This window comes from Neolamprologus brichardi, chromosome 5, assembly GCF_056152115.1.
Source record: "Neolamprologus brichardi isolate AB-2024 chromosome 5, ASM5615211v1, whole genome shotgun sequence".
Classification (NCBI taxonomy): Eukaryota; Metazoa; Chordata; class Actinopteri; order Cichliformes; family Cichlidae; genus Neolamprologus; species Neolamprologus brichardi.
The window spans coordinates 23,337,086-23,362,008 of record NC_142108.1 but is presented as its reverse complement, the minus strand read 5'-3'; the positions used below and the strand labels follow the sequence as shown (position 1 = coordinate 23,362,008).

At 36.2% G+C, this 24,923-nt stretch overlaps 1 protein-coding gene across 11 annotated transcripts in view; it reads left to right on the top strand.

Moving 5' to 3' along the window:
* Window positions 1-24,923, top strand: part of ptprt (protein tyrosine phosphatase receptor type T) — a 307,462-nt gene that overhangs the window by 145,867 nt on the left and 136,672 nt on the right. For all 11 annotated transcript variants that reach the window (XM_006783003.2, XM_006783002.3, XM_006783004.2 and 8 more), the window contains exon 11: window positions 13,310-13,419. In XM_006783003.2, the coding sequence (XP_006783066.1) occupies window positions 13,310-13,419 (110 nt within the window). The remainder of the gene's footprint in view (window positions 1-13,309; window positions 13,420-24,923) is intronic.

Here is a 24,923-nt window from a genome sequence, read left to right as displayed (position 1 = left end):
GTTGGTACTACTGGTCATGGGCCAATTTGACACATTTTGCTGCATTCATTGTAGTTTCTTTTTATTGTTTTCTCTCAGCTTTCCAGCTCCACCTTCTCGCCCCTTCTTCCTGACAAAATGTTTTCTACATGGTGCATGAGTGCACAGCAAATGTAGGGGAGTGGCCTGTCGCATTAAGAGATTAGACAATCCAGTGTCAGTAATGAAAATGAACAAATGGGCTGCTGTCAGTTCTTGTACAGCCAGTACGAAGCAGCCCTCAAGCTGGCCTATTGGCCCAAAAGTGCGTTAGCCCGCCGGGAAAGTGTTCGGTGTGCTAGATTACCAGTCCAGGCCTGAAGTCAGCTATTCCTGGGACAAATCCTCTGACTTTGTCCTGGGAGAAAAAAGCATGATTTTATTTCAAGGAAAATTTGAACCTTAAGTTAGATAAATGGTTGACAATAGGTCTGTTAATAGGACAGCCTATTAACAGGAAGAGACCAGGTGCATTCTGTAAAGACAAATAAAACATGATCCCAGATTGTTTGTTTCCTGGGTTATAAATTGCAAATGTAAAACAGTTGTTTCAAACAAAACAATGCTTTTTTTTTTGCTTATAATAAGACTCACAAACGTCACACAGAATTTTTATATCAGCTATAATCAGAAAGTGAAGTAATCCATGAGACTGCATTAAGGAAACAGAACAACAATTACAAATAAAGTAAAAATACACTCACACAGGTTTGATCTTTGCCACGTTCAAATTACACAATAAACATGGTTGTCTTAGCAGCAGACTTTTAAACAGGATTTTTTTATAGTACATACTATGGAGCCTAAAAGCATGCATTATTAGGTAGGAGTTATTTCTAAACAACCACATTTTAAACTTGTTCCTTCCTTTTCTTTCTAGAGGGCTCCATGTTCTACTAGAGGTGGGAATCACCATACATCCCACGATACGATATTATCACGATACTTAACGCACGATACGATATTATTGCAATTTTTAAAAATATTTTGCGATATTCAGATTCTGTACATAAAGGTAAACTTTATCAATATTCATTTTATCTAATATCAAAGTCTCACACTCAGTCTTTCTCTCATTTCAGTTTTATTGTTGACAAACTGAACGGTTTGTATTACAGTCTAGTCCAACTTAACTGAATGCAACCATCTGGTACAATTATAGCTATTCTGAACTATGCAATTTATGAAAACTATGCAGCCCCTTCAGCAACTGAAGAATTTGAAAGTAAATTAAAACAAAATATAATTTTACATTAAATAAAAAAGTTTTACACTTAATTAAAATAAAACATGTCTTAAATTAAAATAAGTAAACTGTCATGTTTATTGCTGCCATAAAACAAGTTAAACACATTTGGACAGTGAAGGAATGTCAGGATTCTTGCTCAGAAAAAGGATCAACATGCTCTGAAGTCAGAGCACAAAAACCTTTTTGTAACAAAATATCGATTTCTGCTGTCCCTGTATCGATACATTATTAGCAAACAAAATATCACGATACTACACAGTATCGATTTTTTCCCCCACCCTTATGTTCTACTAATTCAGAACATAGTGTATACCCTCGCCACAGCTAGTAATAATTCATTGATGCTTCACATTTCTCTCAACAACATGCCTGCGATAAAGTGGAATAGCATTAGAGCAGTGCCTGATAAGCAGGATAAAAACATTGTTCTAATGATCCCAAATCTCTTATCTCTTTCCTGCCCTCCTCAGGGCTCACTGTTCTTCTCCTGATCTCCTAACTAATATTCTCTGAATTTAGCTTCTGGGGAACATCACATCTCAGTCTGAAATTCCTACCTTTGCTAGACGAGCACACGGATAATATAAGTTGCCTGAACCCTTAAAATAAAAAAAACTAACATGACTGGGGAGTACCAATGGCTTCGAGGGGGTAGGGGAAAAAAGGCTTAATTGTTTTGTTCTTAATTGTTTTTTATTTAACCATCGTTAATCTCCTGGTTGTAATTCAGTAATTAGGGAACAGAACAGCAATTGTTCACATGGAGGCTAATTACTGTTTGTATGGTAATAGCTTTATAGAGCTGGGGCTCCTGCGAGTGAAGCTTTTGCTCTCTCACATGCACATGCATAAACATATATGGTTTTCCATTTTTTGTTATTGTGCTCAAACTATAAAATGGAAATAAACTTGAGCCTGTGTTTGGGGATTTGCAATTAAGACATGAAATTACTTTTCGCTTACTCACAAGGACCATGCTCTCCTAGTTTGTAAAAGTAATCTCAGGATAAGAGCAATTTTAATAATGCCCTCTTTAATTGTTTTACCTTTCAGATTAAAGCATATTAACATGCACATACACACAGTCTATCAAATCATATTAAGTCATGAACGTTTTAGCTTTTGCTCACTGTGAGGAGACCGCCACCATTAGACTGACACACCTATTAGTGTAAAAAAAGAAAACCAGTTTCTTACTGCCATGCTGCTAAGAAGATAAAGGTTTTTCATGTTTACTCTCTTTATTATATTTGGCTTGAATACTGATTTTCTCATAAACTGACTGGACCACCATTTATAAGCACTTTGCAAAATGTGCCTTTCTAACCTAAAGTTGTCTACAAATTATAATGACAATTACAGAAGAAGCAACAACAAGACTGCTGAGGCAACTTGTGAAACTTTCTTTAAAAATAGCTAATATGACATTGCTACCTTTCAAAGAGATTTGCAATCTAGTAGTAGCTATTGATAAGCATTGCTTATCAAAGCCATTGCTCCTTGATAAAAGGATCGGCAAAAAGATGTTCTGTACAATGACCGGAGTAATGAAGTAATACTAATGTTTTCCAACATCTCAATTAACAAGAATGACGCCTATAACTACAGCCACTATACACAAGATGTAAATCACTTCTTAAAATTCTCTATATAGATAAAACTATTAAAAGCTACACAAGACTAAAGCAGACAAAAATTAGGAACTTGCCTTTCACTGTCAAACAGAGGCAGGTTCCCACTACATCATATCATGCCAGGACATTAACTTAATCACTACTATGTTTGTGTTCCTCAAGCTTGGTTCCTAAAGTGCCTGTTGTTTTTGACCACCTCCCATCGGGACTTCTAATCCATATACAGCATAAATGCTGCTTTATCTCAGCCACCTGGTTCTGCCTCTCAGTGTATGCTATCCCAGCTTGTATCTTATATGCCATTACTATGTGCTGGATTGTCTCCAGGCCAACCCAACCTGAGTCCTGTTGGCTGTGGCCTCTATCAATCTGGTGTTTAGGGAGTGTTCACGTGTTTCCATGATCAGAGTTTCTGTGTCTTTTTGCTTTTGCTTGTCCTAGTTCCTGGTTAGTTTTCTTAATGTCCGTTACTTTCTTAGGTACTTGTAACATGTCCACTAACCTGCCCTCTGGAAACCTAATGACCTACAGATGAAGGACTCAACTGGCTAAGTTGTAGCTTGTCTTGTAGTCAATTCAGGTGGTCCTCAGATTGACTCCCTGGTCTTAAGAGAGGTATATTACTGTATCAACTAGTAGCTGGTACTTTGACCCTCTGGTGCTGTTTCCAGTTTCTTTCTTAGCTGTGCTTGCCTACTGGTTACTGTGATGCCCAGGAGAAAAAAAAACATGTTGTAAAGAGGGAAGAATTCTTGACTCTCGCCTTTCTGGTATATCTCTTTGGCCTGGTGGCCAGAGATGTGAGCCTTTGTTTGGCACTCTCTATAGCATCACTTATGGAAATCTTGTTGTTCTTGTTAAGTATCTGTGAGTCTGCATGGGTCCCCCATGGGTCCCAGTGACATAATGCTGTCATAATGCTCCTCGGCTCCTCTCTTAATGTTCTAATGTCTTTGCAGGATTCCTTGATTTCAGTGTCCAGATGTTTTCTATATGGGGAGCTATTTGTGCACACATTCCGGTGTTTCTAGGATTACTGTGACAGTGGTAGTTATTACTCATTGATTTCTGTAATATTAGTAGAAGGGCTTGTAAGTACAGCTCTGTTAATATCTCTAAGCATCTCTTATGGACTTTGTTTGTAAGTGTATTCGTGGGTGTGTGGTTGTCTTGAGTATAGCCATAATTTTCATCCTCAGCTCAGTAATGCATAGGAGATCATAGAAGGCGTTTGGGCATCATATTATGGCGGCTCTGACATCCACCACATTTACAGTTTGAGGGCTGTGAACTGGATCTGAATGAAAGAGAGATGCACAGAAACAATATCTTGTTTTTAGAGTGAGGAAGAGTGTATGGGTACTAATTCTATAGTACTACAGTTCCATCTATTCGGGTATTGTGCCAATGACTACACGACAAACGGGTAAGAAATATGGTAACCTTAAATCCCTTTGTTTATATGTGCACAAATATCCAAACCACTGTTAAAGAGAAAGATGATCTCCTCACACAGACTGTAATGACAGCAACTGAGATGACATAATCCTGTTATTATCACAGATTAGAGTAGAAGGAAAAAAAGATAGCAGCTCTGTTTTTTGTTTGTTTTCTTCAGAGCTTCACTTTTCAGGAAGGCAGTTTATCAGAGCACGTTTAAAGTTGTAGAAGTGCATTTACATTAATGTGCTTTTAATCATTCTTATACTTTTATTTGATGTAAAAGTCAAATTTTCTAATCCTACAGGACAAAATCTTTACATGACAATAGACGAGAATTGTATTTTGGCATAATCGTATTTACCATTATTGACAACTTGTGATCAGGTTAAAAAATTAACGAGACGTTACTGTGTATATAAAATGTTAAAGGTTTCATTTAACATTTAACATTTAATATTCCATATATTAGATATATACAGTGGAGGAAATATTGATTTGATTCCCTGCTAAAATTGTAAGTTTGTTTACCTCCAAAGGATTGAACTGATTTTAATTTTATGCTGGTTTGTTCTTAATAGAAATGTATTAATTCAGTTCAGATTATCATGCATGAAATAGATCTCTGCATTTCATCCCTGGCTCTCATTTGTTTTAAGCTTTTTATTACATAACAGACCTGATTGTTCATATGGCAATAATGACTTTTAGTCATTGTTAGTGTCTGGGTTTGTAGCTGCTATTTTGAAGTAAGAGCAAATAAAAAAAAAAAAATCGGTCAATATTCTGCTTCTTTCCATTCAAATGAAACTACCATAAAAACAGAGAGTTAAATAGAGAGTTAATTTCTTTGTAAGTGAGAAAACTTCAGGATGGAATCAAATAATTATTTTTCCCACTGTATACATTGGAATAGGAATTTTCACATTGCTAAAACATTGGCTTTAATGAAGGGAATTATTTGTGGTCTGATTGCCAAAAAGAAGTTTTTCAAATGATTCAAATCTTGCCCTTGTACTTTCTGAGGGGTTTCTAATTATAACTGCAAAAATGTATCTGTCCTAAATCTTTGTATCACAATGAAAACTGAATCCAGCACTACTGCTAGTAAGATGAGTTTTGTCAAGATGAGTTTATTTGTTCCCCTGGAAGCTAAGCATCTGTGTTGAACAACATGTAAAAAAAACACACTAAATGACACTAAATAATACCCCCCCCCCCCCCCCCCCCGCAAGAAACAAAAATTGTAGTTGTTTATGTTAAAAAAACAAAACAAAATAAAGCACTGTTATGGAAAAAATAGCTCAAAGTGAATAGTTACTACAAGAGAATTTACTTCACTTTTACATAGTTATAGTTGACAATTTTTTCTGCAAACAGCTGCTACAAGATGAAACACTAACAAAGATTAAAAGTCAAAATTTTCATATAAACAATCAGGTCTGTTGCATAATAAAGGCCGCAAGACAAATGAAAGCCGCGGATAAAATTTAGAGATTTATTTCATGCCAATAAAGATAATTTGAGCCAAACTTAGAAAGCAAGAGAGGGTTAAGAGACAAAAAATGTGAATACAAAAGAAAGATTGAGCGAGATGGCAAGACAGGGGCACACACAGAAGAGAGAGCTGCTGGCGTAATAAAGCAGGCCATTCATCTTGCAGCATGATGGGACTTAATCAAGTTATGATTAATGTGTTACAGCTGCCATTATCTTTTCAATGAAGTCTGTATTCTTCTGTCCAAGCCCCCGAGGTACACAGGAACACACAAACACATGCAAACCACAGCAGATACGGGGGTTTGTCATGTGAGTCATGCACACACTGGAAAGCAGCATACACAGATGTCATGGTACACACTGTGAGTAACAGAAGGCTCCTCACGTGCATTCACACACACAGTTGTGTTTTCATATCTTTGTGGGGACATCTAATTGACATAACGCTTTCCATAGTCGCTTACCCCTAACAAAAACCATCAAAAATGAATGCCTGACCCTGACCAAAACCTAACTGTAACTTTGACACTAAAACTACATTTTGAGTTTTCAAAAATTCCTTCAAACCTGTGGGGATGGGGATTTTGTCTTCATAAAGGCTGTTGGTCCCCACAAGTATAGTGAACTTTCAATTTTGGTCCCCACTAGGGCTGTGCGATATGACCAAAATCCCGGTATAAGAATTCTATCGTCCCGATGACGATATAAATCACACAAATGTAACATTTTCTGTAAATTCTGTGAATCTCGGGCAGCTTGTCTTGCGGGAAATGTTTCCAGCTGCGTGTCATGTAGCTGGAGTCGAGTGTTTTAACCGATGCATGAAACTATACATTTTTAGACATAAGTTGTAACGGCCACCGTGAGTATTTATTACACGGCGTGCTGCAGGAAAAAGCCTGTTCTAACGTTTGAGTCTAAGGTTTATTTTTTAGCACCTGGCGGCTCTTTTTTACTTCTCATCCGTAAATAATCTGCTCTTTCACGTGATTCAGTTTATTTTGAAAAGTCTCAACAGGATCTTGAGCTTTATTGTGAAAGGTTTATGTGGAAGATAAACAAGCGGACACGCGATGGTGTTACCGTCGCTGTTGCTAACCACAACGCATAAAAACAGGCGCTTGTCCGTCCATAGTGTGGTTATATTAAATATAAGAGAAAGAGAGAACTTTAAGAAATTAATATAGCCACTACAGTGACCATCAAAACGATGAAAAATATTGCCGTAAACAGTTTATTTTGCAACACCACAAAACAAACGATAGCGTAAAATGAAACGATAGACGTTTTTATATCGTCATCCGATATATATCGTTATATCAAACAGCCCTAGTCCCCACACAGATATGCAAACCTGGTATACACACGTGCACATACACCGACAGCAGAGACACACATATGTACCATACAAAAATCCACCGATTTTCAGCTAGACACTGTGCATCATAAAAGATGAGAGTGCACACACAGACACAGAAGTGAGTGATAAGGTGTTGAATAAAAATGGCAGCAATTAATTGCATTTCTTTGTTAGGGTAATTTGATATGCTCCACAGGCTGGGCCCTTAATCAACACCTCAGAATTACTATCAAAATATTCCTGTCAGACTTGTCTGATAGTTTACTAGTCTGTGTGCTTTCTGTTGTGCATCTCAGTAGCTGTGAGTCAGAATAGTTTGTGAATGAATTTTAGTCAAAAAATAGTTTCCAATAATCTTTGTTATTTTTCCATGTGCCATTGTTGTGCTCTGATCTTTGGGGTTTTAAGGTATAAAACATTAACTCTGAGGTTTGGAGTCATGGGCCATAATTTTTAATGTAACCAATAAATGGTCATACTGTTGTTACATTATCCTCTAACCTGTTATTTTCTCATATAAGAAATAATAACACAAATATCTGTATTTAATAACCTATAGGTGTGAGCAGCTGTATTGCAATAAATGTTACTTTCTTTCATGCCACCCTTTCATTTAAGTATATTTTTAGGAAATGTTTTGTAGGAAATGTAGGAAATTCTTTTTACCTTCTAACAGCCAAAAAGTGGCCAAAACAACAAAATAACTTTAATATTTTTAAATATTGGGCATTGAAATGTGGATAAATGTGGAACTTTTAAATATAAACCTTTCAAACTCAGAAGGACTGGTCTTTGTTGTGTTTGTCATGTCACTGTTTTATGGCTTTAAAAATAGCAGAAAAGGTTGGAAACTTCCCATACTGTTTTAGGTTTTCCTAAAACTGTTGGATGTTATAGAGAGAGATGGATAATGGCGGCTAATTCTCAAGTGTAAAAGAACTAGCTGTGGCACATCCATCTTTGTTAGATTCAATTTGTGGCTGTAAATGGTGGAACTTTACAGAATTTTCTTTTCCAAAATGCTTTTTTTCAGTTGAGGGGCATCAGACTATAGCAACTGTAAAAGCTTCCTGCAGTTGTCAGACTCATTTCTTCCTTACCTGACAGGCATTTACCCAACACTGCCATTCACAATGACTTACAGTGAGTCCAACTTTTATGTAAACCAACATTATGTTCATCCAAGAACAATCAGAATTAAGGTCAACATACAATAAATGATCAGAATCAGATTCAGAATACTTTAATAATCCCTAAGAAAACTTTGTAGTGTGCAGTTGCTCCAAGACCATAAGAACAGTAACAGACAGGACTAAAATAAATAATATTACATATTATTAAATAAAGTTACAAAATTTAAGAAATGACTCAAATATATACAAATAGCTCAATTATAAATATCCAGAATATTACAAATATATATGATATTTCACTCTAAACTGTAAAACTCTACTCATATATGTACGTAAATAGTAAGTAGCCATGAAGTAAAAATGAAAGGTGGAAAGAAAAATCTGAAGTTAACCTTATCCTGCCCTTGACCTAAACAAAAGTAGGACTTGGCAGCAAAGCTTACTGATTTATGTTTTGGGAACTAGCTTCTTAAAATGAGACTAGAGAAAGAGATTAAAGTCTCCAAACCAAGAGTAACAAGTATGCACACAGACACAAATGCACACATAGAAGCACACATGAATTCTTGCACATTGCAGTTGGTTGTCCCTTCTGGCACACTCTGTCTCTTTCTTCTTATCATTTAGAACAATTCACAACCCTCAGTGTATGTACGTGCAACTGTGTGTAAGTATTGTGTTCAATGGTCTAGTGCATGTGTCTGTGTGTAACTGCGTGTTTCTGCTTTTATGTGTAACGCATTGTGTGAATTGGTGAGTTCGACTGTTTGACAGCTTCACTCCCAGATGAGATGTCTGACACCTCTTCTCTGTCTGTACACCTCCATGAAGACATGTGAAAGACTGCCTCATCCTGAAAACCCCACTGATACACTCACACTCTTGTTACTAGGTAGATTTTAATGAGTCAACTGTCTTTGCACACAAGTAGTCCTGTCTGCGCTTTCCTGTACAGACAGGATCCTCATTGCTCAGTATTTTTTGACCCCACAGTTTATAATTTGATTAACAACCTTTTACACTAATAACCATTCACTTCACTCCAACTCATTGGATTTGAAATGCAGTGTACTCAAGCTGTTCGTAAACACAGTTTTTATTTTTCAAAAAAACTGCATTCCATAATAAAATATTTGTGATCAGTAATCAGATTTAGTCTATCAGTTATTCAAATATTTCACTGGCAGAATTTCTTAATTCACAACACAATCATTAAACAGTTTTGATTAATTAAAAACTGGAGCATTGAGGACATTGCTTTATAATAGACTAGAGATGGACCGATCCGATATTACGTATTGGTCCGATACTGACGTAAATTACTGGATCGGATATGGAGAGAAATAAAAAATGTAATCCGATCCATTAAATGTCAAAAAAGCACCTTACAAAACTTGCGATCTTCTGCCCTCAGCTGAACGTCTCTATCCAGCTTATGCAGAGAGCTAAACATTAAATGGCTTCAGTAAACACTCAGGAGACCGCGTGGCATTCTTCAGAGCTTTACTGATCCTTATTTTTCTTTTTGTAAAACTGTAATAACAGAAACAGAATACAGTGTATTCACTCTCCATACAAATACACAAAGATTACATTAAATATTGTTGACTTATGTAAACAGTCACTACACAATCTCAGTATCAACACATGTCAAGAGATACAGCTAACACCACATGCTGGTATGCTTCATGTTAGCAGGCTAAACAAAGGGCTAACAGCTAGCTTGTGCTAGTAATGTAACAAACTCGCTAAACACACAGGAAACTCATTACTTTGCTGAACAAGGTACTAATAAGTGGGAAAAATAAACCGTTTTGCCACACTTACAGATTATGCCTTTTCAAGGGTGTCAGATGCAGGAAATTACAGAGACACAGAGAAATGGACCTTCCCTGTCAAGCGCTGGGAGAAAACCACTGCTTGCGCTCTAACATGGCACTACCCTGTCAACCCACTAGATGGCAGGCTTTGCCCAGACAAGATTAGGAATAAACATATTTTCTGACACGTTGCAACAGTTAATTACAAAACGAATGATTATGACCCGCCATATAACAAACTTATAAAAAACATACCTTAGAAATAACAGGAGGGACAGAATATGCGACATGGCGTAACTCGGCTCATAACCGTAGCGCGTTGGAGCAGTGTGGTCACGTGATAGAGCGGCTGTGTGTATTTGTAGCCTCACTACCAAACCAGCATTTCATCTCCGAGGAAGTTACCCCAGAGAGAAGTAAAGCAAGTGTGTAAGTTCATCTCTGAATGTTTGTAAAGCATTCCCACGTTGAGCTTAACAACCGATTTATGGAGCGACTGCCTCTTCTCTCTCCCTCCCTCTCCTGCTCCTACTTCAATGTGAAACTGATCAATGATCAGCTGATCGGCTTTTCTGTCGCGAGTCTCTCTTCTTTGTTTATCGCCCACTTTGCACCAGAAAGAGGAAACCAGCGGCTGAACAACAGCAGCACGTTTAAGCTTGATAATCTGTTGTTAGAATTTATTTAATATTTCTTTCTGCACCAGGATCTTTTTCTACGCAGCTGACGGCTGGTAACTGTGCAGGGGCGGATCCAGCAAAGTTTAGCCAGGGGGGCCGATAGGGCATGAACAGGGAAAAGGGGGCACAAAGACATACTTTTCTTTCTTATTCTCATTTAAAATGTCGAGCTTTTAATAAATAATTATTCGAATATTACACCCAAAGTTTTAATATGATGTAAAATGTATAAAAGTCCATTACTGTATATAGTAACTGTTAAGTCTAATATACCCTAGTAAGCTATAGTACGTTTTCCTTTGGGAAGGTACAATCTGTGCAGTCTGCAATTCTGTTGAAGAAAGATGTTGAATCTATTTAATTATTCTTGAAAAATAATTGATTTCTGTGCATTTTTTTTCACACTGCATCAAATTAAAGTTGATTACGTCGATTAAGCATCATGAGGTGGAGGGTGGGGGGTGTTTCCCTATTTTTTTCTTTTTTTTTGCTGGGAGTTTGCAACCCTATTAGTTAGGTTGCTTAATATTTCTGCTAAGTACTCTTTAAAATACCAGAATAGGGAGGATGGAGCAGGTTTAAGTTTATTAGATTGATCAGTGTTGCTGAACTATGAAATATTTTGGGTGCAGTGTATTCTTTACATACAGGTGTAACAGAATAGCTTTAGTGTTGTTGTTTATTTAAACTTGAGTTTGAACTTATACAAAATGCTGCAATATATTAAGAAAACAGTTTTATTGATTAAAAAACACACTATATCGGATTCATATCGGTATCGGCAGATATCCAAATTTATGATATCGGTATCGGACATAAAAAAGTGGTATCGTGCCATCTCTATAATAGACTAATAGTTAGTAAAGTAATCCACCTTGAGACTAATAAATCCAGAAGAAATCACATCTTCTGAGCAAGTGTCAATACAGTCAACTGATCTTAGTTGAACTTAAGGGTTGAAAGTAAAGATGTGTTCATTACAATCAAAGAACAGGATGGATACCAAATGTCTTGAAGAAGACATAATTTACTGTAAAATATCCTTAAATAATAAATACAAAGAATGCGAGTCTTGCTGAACTTTGAATCAAATCATTAACACAGATCAAAGTTTCTCCCTTACTAGAGACAGTTGGTCCATTGACATTGAATTGGTAATTGACTTTGTAAGCTAATACAATTTTATGTTTGAGGCTTTTCATTCCAGTGAGTTTGATTTGGATGTAGCGTTCCCAGCAGTGAGTCAGAAAATCTGCCCATAGCCCAAGAAAATCACAGTGGCTGCTGTCTTTTTTTTTAATCTCAGCAGTTGTTCCATTATTCACTGACTACAGGGTGCTTCAAGATGTATCTCTACATGACATTATTACAGCTTGTCTGTCTCCCATTCATCTTAGGATGACACTGGTTTCATTTGACAAATTACAACTGAGCTGCACAATAATATGGCAATACCTAAAAGTCGTAGGTTGCCGTTAAACTTTCAATATGCGTAGTTGATGTTGAACTGCTAATTAAGACAGAGGCTCTGTTTTACTTACACATTTCTCAGGAAATCACATTACGTATGACGTTATGTCCTCATTTTCATGTGATAAAACAGTTGATCAATATGGGCTGGCCGAGACTATATCTATGTTAAAAGAAGAATTCTTTTAAAAGAAGAATTATTTTAATATAGACTGGTATTGCTGCATGTCAGCAAAATCTTTCATTCTTTCACACTATAAGAAATATTATGAAATATCCTATCATAGCTAATAGTTGCAAATGTCCTCCATTTATCAAGTTTTCCAGATCAAACAGTGTTTCTCACACTGCCTCAAAGGGAGAAAAAAGCCTATAATTAAATTTCAGGTAATTGAATATTTCTACCTTCTGAGACATTTGAAACTTTTGGACTCAAGAAATTTAATTAAATCATGAGAAGCTGAACTGTAATTTAGTGTAATTTAATATACCTCTCTTTACTTCTGATTCTGATGCCATAGTTCGTTTTACTCCCTCCCTTTAATATTTAGATTCACTGAACCTGAGATGTACTATTTAGTCACTACATTGCACATCGGCCTTATTGCTTATATCTATCTCAATTTGTATTTTTGAACTGGTACTCTGTATTCGAATGCCAACTGCTCTTTTGGGGGTTATTAGAAATGGACTCAATGATTGTGTGGATTTATTTTCTGGAAAGTTGACTTTTCAGTGAGATTGACAATTAGATGGTAATGTCAGAAAACAATGAACATTTTTATTTTATTGTAATATTGTAATATAATTACTATAAATACATTTCATGCTTCTAAAATAGTTTATAATCTCTGCTGTAATACCTATACTTTATTAATACTTTTGCCACATACATATGTTTGCGAACCAGTTATTTGAATATAATTGTATGTACATTCTTCAAATATGAGTACATATTTGTGTTGTAATGTATTATTACACTTTGTGTACTTGGTGTCTTTTCAGTTCCTGGATCAGTGCCTATGGAATCTCTGCAGAATACGCCATATGAAGAAAAGATCTTCATGCAGTGGAAAGCTCCCAACGAGACCAATGGAATCATCAAATCGTATGAGGTCAGTGAAAGAGTTCAAAGAACATCAATGGGAGTTTTAAAAATGAGCAGATGCACGGGTAGATAGATTGAAGGAAGGACGAAAGCAAGGGAGGGAGGAAGGAAAATGAAATGTAAACATGCAGTTGCTTGCAAAACATCAAACACAAAAAATAACAAATGCAGATGTAATTGGGCACACCACAGTAATATTGTAACAGAATTATGGAAAGGTGAAAAACTTGTAGTGATGTAACAGTTTCAAATTATTCTAACCACTGTGCATAGTGTATACTGAAGTACAAGGTACTGCACAAAAGTACCCCAAAAGAAGTGTAAATGTGTAGGGATCAGTGGCTCAGTGCTGGTTTGCAGAGTCCTGCTGAAATACCACTATATGTCTTTCCCTGTCTCCTATATTAAGATGCTTTAATGATCGTATGAAACACAGCAATTAGTAAAAAAACAATTTTTTTTAATGCATAACAACATTTTCTCAAGTATCGGATCTTTACAAAAATCATGCAGGCAAGTTCTGAGTCTGTGGTTGTGTTTTTGTGTTTTATAGTGACAGAGGGGTACATGATTGTGCATTAGGCAAACTTGTCAGTACGTATTTGTTCATTTGCCTTTAAACTTATATGAACTTCAGTGACATCCCAGTCTAAATACATAGGGTTTAATGTGATATCAGCCCACCTTTTGCAGCTATAGAAGCTTCAACTTTTCTGGGGAGGCTTTCCACAAAGTTAAGGAGTATGTTTATGGAAATTTTTGACCATTCTTCCAGAAGTGCATTTGTGAGGTCAGACATTGATGTCGGACAAGATGGCCTGGCTCACAGTCTCTGCTCTGTTGGGTTGAGGTCAGGACTCTATGCAGTCCCCTCTCCACCAAATTTTATACTTGTCACAATACAGTCAAACAACTACCATTCTCCTGGCATTTAGTTCCACTTTGTCGTAATCCCAGCAGTTTGTGTAGTTTTGAAAATCAAGCGTCTAAAGCCTAGGTGCCTGTTATTGTTTTATAAACACGCTGGAGCCTTAAATGTCAGGATACTGACAAATGAAATGACTTAAATGTAAGATTCCTAAATTATTTACATATAAAGAAAAATCAATCCTCATTATACTTTCTAAGATGTTTGTTAAATTTGCCAAATTCAGCCTGTAGCACATCGACGCTTGCTAACAGGCACACCATTCAAGAGCTTTTACTCCCTAAATGGATATCTTTCTGGAATTAAACCACTGAGTTGTGACTACTGTAAAGCAGAGGGTTGCAAGCATGATCCCAGTTTGAGTCTGATCTTGTGTCTCATTTCACCTTGGCTGACCTTTTTTGCAGCTTTCTCTCTTACTATAGCTACAGAAAACTAAAACTAATTAGATGCGTCATGTTTAACGATATGAAATAAGACAAATTAAGATGAACTGAGAATGAAACATATAATTTAAAAAAATGATGTTCAGATTAATGTGGTGTTTAACTGAGGCACTCTTCACAATGCAGCTACAGCTGTTCAGATTCAGATCTGGCATCCCATTTCTATCTGTCTGAGACTGGCTTGTTGTGATGTGTTTATTTCAGTGCTTGTTTTGTGCTGTGTTGTATATACTAATTCCACCAAAAGGAAAGTATAAACACTTGGGCAATAAGCCCATCTCATACTGCATCTCAGAGTTTGTGGATGGGGCTGAAGTCCCTAAACGAGGGCTTGAAACCAGTCTAGAAAATAGTAGCATTACGATTCTCTTCATTTGTACTAAGGGGCTATCCCAAACCAAGGAACACCACCCCAAAGGAGGCTGTCATTATGCTTTTGGACCTACGTACATACAGTGTATACTGTATGTACTGTACATAAGAATGTATATTATCCATTAAACCGCTGTCTTCAGCTGGATTGGGCTGGAGTATATACCAGCTAAGATGGGGCGAGAAAAGGGATATACGCTAGATAGGTTACTCATCACAGGGCTAACACAAACAACCATTCACAACCCACATTCACACATTTTGGCTTCTGGACTTTTGTAGCCAATTTCAAATCACCAGTTTAACTAATATTAATGTCTTTTGACTGTGGGAGGAAGCTGGTGTACCTGGAAAGTTCTAACTCCGCAAATTGATTCAAAACCAGGACTTTATTGCTACAAGGCAATGGTACTAACCATCACACCCCTGTGCCTTGTGCATTCTTCTGCTCCCAAGTGCCATATAGGAGAAAAAAAATGCAATAATTAAAAAAAAACTTTTTAGCCGGATGTCTTGTTTGTTTTTCATTCATATGGTCTTATTTTTAAAACTAGGTGAAACAGGGAAACACAAGAACAGTCTGTTCTCTCTAACCACTGACAGTTCATATTAGTATCAAATATAGTTTTATCCACGAACAATTGACATATATGACCATAAATTCAGGATTAAATGTAAATTATCATAAAGGGAAAGTAGAAAGTCTAAGTCGCAAGACAAAGTGGGAGAAAGACTTATTCTTTGACAGTCTTTTATAGAGTGGTTGGAACTGAGTGAGATAGGTGTGTGTGCGTGCGTGTGTGTGTGTGTGTGTGTGTGTGTGTGCGTGTGCGTGTGTGTGTGTGCGTTTATTTGGGTTGAAGTTGAGTCCTCCATCTAATGAATTATTGACCCGTTCTTGGTCTATTGTCTGCCTCTTATATCACTGCATCAAGGAGCTACCTCACATCAAGACCTGGAAGGGCCATTATTGTGTGCGCATCTGGAAGAGAGAGAGAGTGAGCTACCAAGGAAAGAGATGTTGCTCTAAAAAAGACCAACTAGTCTCCAAATGTGTGTATTAAGTGTATGAGGACTTTAAAGTGTGTAATCCATAAACTGTGAATAAAGGATCGATGTAACAACTGTTACATAGCCCACCAATTAGTGAAGGTCCACATTTAAATGACTGATCCACGAGTGTTCAGACCGCCAGTCTTTTAAAAATATATATTTATAAGATATGTGGGATGATACTGACTGAGAAACTGAGAAAAGTATACCCTGACTTATTGTCTCCTTAACTATAATTAATAAAGACTATAAATCCATCAGAAAAGGTAGTTATTTCATCCATAAATCTAGTAAACAGGAGCTTTGTTCTGCCACAGACAACAACACTGGCTTTTGTCTTTATAACCTATACAGAATTTATTTTCACAGATAGTTACAATTTTTTTTCCACCAAAAAAAGGTAGAATATTTGCTGTGCAAGTTAGAAAGTCATCTTTCAAGCCACATCCAGAACAGCTTAATTTTTGTAGTTAGTTGTAAAATCTGTAAATATTAACCACACACTAAACAGATGTTACAGTTATAAGCTAGGTTGCTGTAGTTTAAATTAGTAACTAACGTATTGTATATTTTAGCTGTAGATTATTCCACTTGTCTTGCAGATTTACGCATCTTGTAACACAGAAGGCAAATCTTATTTTGGGAGCATCTTCCAAAGATATAATTGTCCCTATTTTCTCTCAAACCCCTTATATTTACTACCATCAATCTCCAGTCTCTTCTCTCATTCTACACCTCTAAAAGACCCCTTAGTACCATGTCTGACACTTCCATTAGACCTCAACCCAGAGCCTGAAAAAATAAAACAAAAAAAAAATGTCCTCAGTCTATGAACCTCCTTGGGACCATCATCAGTTTCACCTTGTTTGATATTAATGAAATCAACACCAATCTAAGCTCTCTGCCCTCTCTGCCTGGTAGAGGCGGCACGACTCAGCATCATCTGTTAAACATATCAGAGCCTCAACATAATGCGCTGCTATTAGAGATAATTACTATAATTGCAGCTATTGACAGGATTAAAGGCATCATCTGCAACATCTAAAGGGCCTCTTGTTGTGTCCTATTCTGTTCTGTTGTCTCTTGTGTGTTCCTTTTTCCCCCTCTGCGTCCTTTTCAGGATAGAAACCAGATGAATTACACCTAGGACAAAGAGGGGATTGAGGAGCATAGAGAAAAACTGGGGGGTGGGCTCAGGGTAGATTTGTGGAGGTGGGAAATGGTGCAGAGAGATAAGGAGAATGGGAAGAAGGAAGGCAGAAGTGAGAGAGAGAGATAAAGCATTCAGTGAGCAAGTAGAAATCTGACCAGAAGACATAGTTCTTACCATACAGCAAGATTACAGAAATTAATCAATGTGCAAATATGATCACTCCATCTCTTGTATCTATTACCGTAATTGCAGCTAATTACAGGATTAAAGGACACATCTGGGTAAGATCTAAAGGGATCCCCCCCACCCCCACCCCCCCACTCCCTCTGGTGCTCCATTCATTTGAGAAAATGAGAATAATGTCTGGAGAAAAAGGGATGCTAAAAGAAGTGTAATGTTTGGTTGCAGGTGAGGTAGGAAAGGCAAAAATGAAACAGCACATAACTTATTAATATATATTGCTCAAAAAAAGAGAACATGACATACAATCAAGTGAAAAAGAAAGTTTTTACAGGATTAATGCAAAAACCCTTAAAAAACTATGTACACCCTGTGATTCAGTAGCTTATAGAACCATCTTCATATTTAGCACCAATAACCAACTAAGAAGTAGTTGGTGTGAGGTACTTTTTAATAAAGGTTGTTGTTGTTGGTAATCATTTCATCAAATGCATTTGATTACCAGCAATTGGCTGCAATCATCCTGTTAGTTCCTATGGAAGCAGTAAAGATGTACATAGTTTTTCACAGGACTACAAAAAGTCCTGTGGAAAAAAAAACAAAAAAACAAAAACATGACTAATAATAGTGATTCATTTGTTAAAATGTTTCATTTCCGGTTTTGGACATCAACTCTTAGATCCACATCTAAGAGATCCACATCTCTTTGCAGATATTGAAATACATAATAACATCAGACTAACTTAATACAAGGTATTATTCTAATCTTCTTGTATTAGCTGATATTTATCCCCAGTAAGAGTACAAATTTTCATCAGTCTTTCCAACCATGCACTAAACACAAGAAAAATCCAGTTAATTGCTTATATGTAACCTCCTTTTTTCTAAAATAAAAAAATCAATAAGCAATTTTTGAGCAAGTCGTTTATTTAAGGTCTTTTCTTCTCCTCCCTGGAAGTTTACAGTGAGTTCAATGCTGAAATATTTATTTTATTTTATTTTTTAACATTGATATTCTAAAATTTGCATGGTAAATTTTAATTGGTACTCAGTTTGGTCGGTAGATGTCAGGCAGTTAGATTTTTTTCTGCAATTAGGTTAAATGTTGGAGTCGTGAATATTGGCTTAAAACTGTTAATTTGAGAACTCTTGATGGATTTTTATTTTTAATGTTCTGCTGGGCATGGAAAAAGGCCAACCTAAATACCTTTGAAAAAGAAAGCCAGTGAACAACTGAAGGCTTCCAGTGGTTTATATGAATCTATATTTTTCCTGCAACTTTACCAGGCCTCTGTGAGACCTCAGATAATACACAGTTATTGATGGTTACTGAACTGAGCAGAGGTGCACTCAAAAACACACTTGCACACACACAGATCATGGCCCTGTCAATCCCTTCTTTGATTGCCTCATCAGACCATTCAAGCATCACTGGTCCTCTCTGCTAGTCCTCACCTCCCTGCTGGTCTCTGCAGAGTTATTTCTGAACCCCTGCTTGTTAAACAGATGCTGGTGCTAACATTGATTAGAATCAAGCAGAGTAGCAAATCACGGTTTGACCAACTAGCAAGTGAGAGCATTTTATATTTAGGTCTAATATGAAATGTAATATATATAAATTCCATCAGTAGTGAAGAAACAGTTTGTGTTTCAGAATTAAAACCTCCTAGAAAATGCTTCAGGTATATGGATAATAAAAGTTAATATGGTTCCATTTCATTTTCTTAAAATTAATGTCAAGCATTAATTGAAAAGCTACTAATTAATACATTTAATTAGTCCTTAACAGTAGAAACTGTATATCAGAAATCAGTCATTATGCATTCTTTTAAAGGCAACAATAAATGTATCATAACTGCCCAACTCCATCCAATGATGCATTTCAGGTCTGACCCACATTCTCAAAATCCAGCTGCAAGATTGGGGTAAGAATATGAGTGTTTCCTGACAAACCTCTGAGTTGTTTAATCCAACACACCGAAGAAATTGGTGACTAGTATGGTATGTAGTTATTCTTGTCTGGTCCTGTGTGCAAATAACTTTACCTTCCAACTCTCTGCGGATAGAGGTTTTAATCAATCACAAAAATAAATACTGGCAACCAGTCTGGCATTTAATTCAGTTAGTTACTCTGTTCCAAGCTGTGGATTTCTCTAGATACAGCTGACCATGTAGTACAGTAACATTCTCCCCCCATATTGCTGTTTTTTGAACAAAGAAATGATTCCTTCTCATTAGGAGAACATCAGTTGCATAGCATGATCTTGGTATTCGTTCTCTCTACTATTTACTGAGGAACAGAAGTGGCTCACCTCACCTACATAACCTCAAAATTCTAATGGTGCAAGCAAGGTTATTATCCCATGATTGAAATTGAAAACTAATACTTTAGTCATGCTATAGTCATGCTACAGGTTGGGAAAACTAGCTTCTAAAAGAGGCCTATAATTCCTTTCAGATAATTAATAAACTGATTACTGACCAGTTGATGCCATATCAATAAGTGCATGTAAATTCTCCATTGGTGTTATCCTCCCCAGTATCGCACCAAAGCATGTGACAGATCTGCCACTCCACTACGATGTCAGTGTTGTGTTTTTTCTTCAAATAAGTTTTAAAAAATGGACGTAATACAAACAATGGATGTAATATACTTAACAATTAAACACATGGCAAAGACCCAAGTCTCCTGTAAAAGTGCAACAAACCCCATGACCTTTAAATATGGGGTTTTATATTAATTCAGCAAACTTTCATGCGTATTGTTGAAGCCACCACCCTCAGTTATTGAAGCAAGAGTGGCCTCCCACTGACCCACCAAAGTCTTCATAGAGGGTATGTACCTGGAGTATCTAATGAGTTATAACAGCTATTTCTGCTTAATATTAATAATATTCAAAGCAGCCTATAAATGAATTCAAGAAAGAAATGAGTGTTCTGACATAACACTCAAATTACTAAATTCTGAAAATCATATAAAAAATTACAGATTTTGTAGAAGAAATACAACAACAGTAAAGGAACAATCTGTTCATTTTGCAGCAAAATTCATTGAAGTCATAGTCACCTAGTAATTCTAGACTTTGAGTTATGACTTATGCCATAGAGCATTTAATATAGGAGATGAAAAGACAGGTTAAGGGAAACTGTTCACACACATAAATGCCCCAGGGCTGCCTTGCATTCTTCTTTTTTCCCACACGATCTGAAGTATTTCAGAAGGCGAGAAGTATGGGAAGGAGGGGAGAAAGAAAAATGACAAATAAATTGAACAAGCATGCAGATCTTGAATTCCCCCCCCCCCCCCCCCACCCACCCACCACACACACACACACACACACACACACACTTTCACCGTGTAAACAGAGCCAGAATCAAGACATAAATGCTAAAGAAGCAATCTCATCTAAGCCATTAACTTCTATCCTTCTTGTGTTTTACCCTTCTCTTTTCTCTCTCTCTGTATTGTTTTTCTTTTTTGTCAATAATGGGCTATATTTAGTGTAGGTTGAAAGTCCTTAAGCTGATGACCCCATTTACTCTGTCACACTGCCTGTCTGGCCTGTAGGGGTATGGCCTAGTATCACTTACACCTTTGTCAGTTTATGTGCCCTTCACTACACTGCATGCAGCCTCTTTTCTTTTGCATGTGTGTGTATTTGAAATATTTATTATTTTTATGATTTTACTTTATCATGGTGATATTCACACCATAACACTATATTATAAAAACAATTCACTAACAATAGAATCTCTTTTTGATTTTTAACATTTTACAATATGCTACGAGAACATATATCCCAATTTGTCACAGTTTTTCAACTGCATATTTATGTCCTCAAACTTTAACTTTGTCGGTATCTGATTTATCCAGTAAGATAAAGTTATCTCACTAAAAGCTGCCATAAATGTTGCAATGATGGAATCAGACATATCGGTCTGCAACTGAATGGGGTCATCTTTCCAATTAAATGCAATCTATTTATGATAATAGAGCAATTTACTGTGTTATCAGATAAATGTGCTGTCTACATAGACAGAAATGGACATTTAACCATTGTTTTTCTGTCCAGCAACCTTCCTGCACTAACCAGAACACAACCAGCTTGTAGCCACTTGAGTCGAATGCCCTTGAGTTAAGACTCATTCTGACTGATGTCAACATATTGGCAGGTCTTTGTATTTATAGATTAGATAGCAATTATTCGCAAACCTCACTCTGTCTGGGAGTGATTGCAGTTTGCCCAAATCAGACTCTGACTGTTTGCATCAGTTTGCATTCTGTTGTGAAACCTATGCAATTACTTTGTGATCAAAAGTGGTTGTGAGCATGCAACACCCTCAGGCTCTGAGCAAACCTTTAGTCACCACAAAATACAAGAATATGAAACAGAACCCCCACAATCACTAGAAAGCCACTGATTTTATTTTATTTATTTATTTTTTGGTTGATACATGAAGGTTATTGTCCTATAATTACTCATGTGAGTATTTTTACACTAGGTGTGTGTTCGGTGTTGGATTGTTTTTTGGTTGAACTGAGTTAATGTGTGTTTGTTTGGCTAATGTTATCTCAAGATGGTGTTACATGAAATGAGCCCAATAATTGATAGTATTCTCAAAGCATTTAAATTATTTTGTTATTATGATATTTCATGTCCCTGTATCAATACAATATCCCCATTCAAAATATTGCAATATTATCTTGTACTATTTTTTTCCCATCCATAGTGTTCAGTATCTTCCATACCCTCTAAATCCATGGAAATAATCAACTTGAACTTTTGCACTGATAACTAATTCGTATATAACAGCAGTATAGGAGAGTTTTCCAGTTTCTTTTTTTTTAGTAACTAAAAATCCATGTTTTGTTTATTGAAAGACTTGGGTTTTCACTTTTAGAAAAATGTTGTTGTTTTTTTTTATTTAAATCTATCTATTCAGGATAGTCAGCATCAGTTTGAACTGCACTGTTCTAAAAAAGTGCTACATTAAAAATGTAGGGGTCATTGAGCTCCAAAGCCAGTGGAATAATTTTATCATCGTGTCAAAACAATATGTCTAGTAAAAAATGAACCAAGAAACTTTAACATTAAAACTAACTGAGCAAAAAACACATTAACGTCAGGCAACACAGTAAGCCTATGTAAGCGTACCATGCAGGCCTTGTTGCTACACAGCTACTCCTTTAATACTTGCACACTTCCAAGATAAATGAAAGTAAATGTCCCAAAACCAAAGTCTAAGTAATTATAAGTAAAACAGTAAACTTTGTTGGAAGTAGAGAAAAACTTTAGATAAAACAACTGCCAAGAAAAAAAAAATCTTGTCAGGCTTTGAGTGAGGTTATTGGCAAAGCAATGAAGCAATGTTGTCTGCTATTTTCAACTTTGGGGGATTTTTTTTTCATGTTTATATGCCCCTAAATAATACAATTACAGGTATTGGTGATAACGTGTAATTACAATAATTAGGGGTGTCATGATATACCAGGACTTTTGATAACCAATAAATTTATATTGCATTCAATGTTAAAATACTGTAAACAATCCACCAACAGCACAGACAGTTTATCATGGCTCTCTTTTTTCCAGCAACTCCACTTCAGCCTCAGCTTATAAACACATTTTATGGCCACCTAAATGGCATCAATTATCTGTTGCTGCTGTAACTTCTGTCATACATTGGGAGATGGATGGATTGGATAGGTTGGATGGGTTGTTGTCCCACAATAGCCCACCCAAGTTAGACAGAGTCACTGACACGAATGAAGTTAAGCACTATGGACTGTTCATTTTATTACTTTTTTCTTTCTGTTATTTGCTGCCACTCCTCCCCTTTTTGTCTCCTTTCCAAGAATTTAACATGAAAACCCATAATACTAAACTACTGTGTTCTGTGTTAAAAATAATTTTGTATTATTAAGGATAATTTTAAATGAGCAAAAAACCATTTTGATTGTTTCGACTATATAACAAAAAGATTCAGAAAAAATGTTTTACAACAGAAATAGGTGTGATTCCAAAACTAATTCTGTATATATTTTAATTAATTCAGTTATGTCACACTAACTTAATTAAAAAGTTGAAAAAAGTAAATTAAGTAAAGTATAATTGAACCTTTTATTAAAAAATATAAATTAGTTGCTACAACACAATTCTTTTTTTGCACTTTTAAGCTGTCTCAAATTATTTGTGTCAGACTCGCTCCACAATGTTGACCTCAGGGCATTTGCATCCATACCATCTGCTGCCAAACTCTTTGTTCTTCCAATTGATAACAGTGGTTCTTTGGGATCTTGTATTCTCTATGTTTGTATTTTGCATGTTATCACAATGAGATGCTACAGTCTAACATCTTACGATTATAAACAATAAAAGAAATACATCACAAAAATAAATGTGAAATAAAGGAGTATCAGTAAATGTAGATCTATAAAAATGTACTGAAACTGTGAAGTAAGATCACTTTAATCTGTCTCCCTGTAGTCAAAAAGAAGAGGATTATATATTTAGTCGCAGTAACACAAACACACACAGGCATACTGTCTCATACACACACACAGGCCTTGCACAAGGGGGTAATAGTCAGAGAGGATTATCCATCCCCCATCGCTACGCAGGATTAGGTGCAACCTTCTAATCTCTCAAGCATTACGACTTCCTGATGTGCAGCCAATCAGGGCCACAGTCCCATTTCTCTACCCAATCACATGCTCCTCAAGAACCCCACAGGTCAACTCAAACCAGCTCCTCAGTTGGCAATTACAAGTGTTTTGGCTCCCTTACTTATGAAAATTTTATTCTCACTTTTTAATATTTTACTGATTTTTTCTCACATATTAGCTCAGCTGTGCACACCTTTGCTATAAATGTAATTTTTTATGAATGTTACTGTAGGCAGTGTTTACTAAAAATTCACAGTGATCACATTTAATTATTTTAACAAAGACAGTCTGTATTTTTAAATGAAGTTCATATTTGGATGGACCTGAACTGCGAGGTGTAACAACCAATAGCTGTCCAAATCTAATAGGGAAACCTGATGGGGAAAATGCGAGACTTTAGAAGCAGATGCAAGATAAAGTGACTGATAAATGAATCCAGAACTGAAATTGGTATTTTTGTGTTATATTATACCAGACAGTGTTGTGTAAGTCAGTGTACAAAAATTTGCCATGTTGTTGATGTAAATAAATTTGTTAATTTTAACAGACAGTTTGTACTTTTGTAGACTGAATATGGTGACATAGGCTACCACACAGCTATCAGGTGGGCAGAGGACTTACACCTTTGAGTTTGGGCTAAAAGCAGGACGCTTTTTGTGACGCTCTCAGATGCAGAATGGATGGAAGATCTTTGCATTTGCTGTTAATGTGA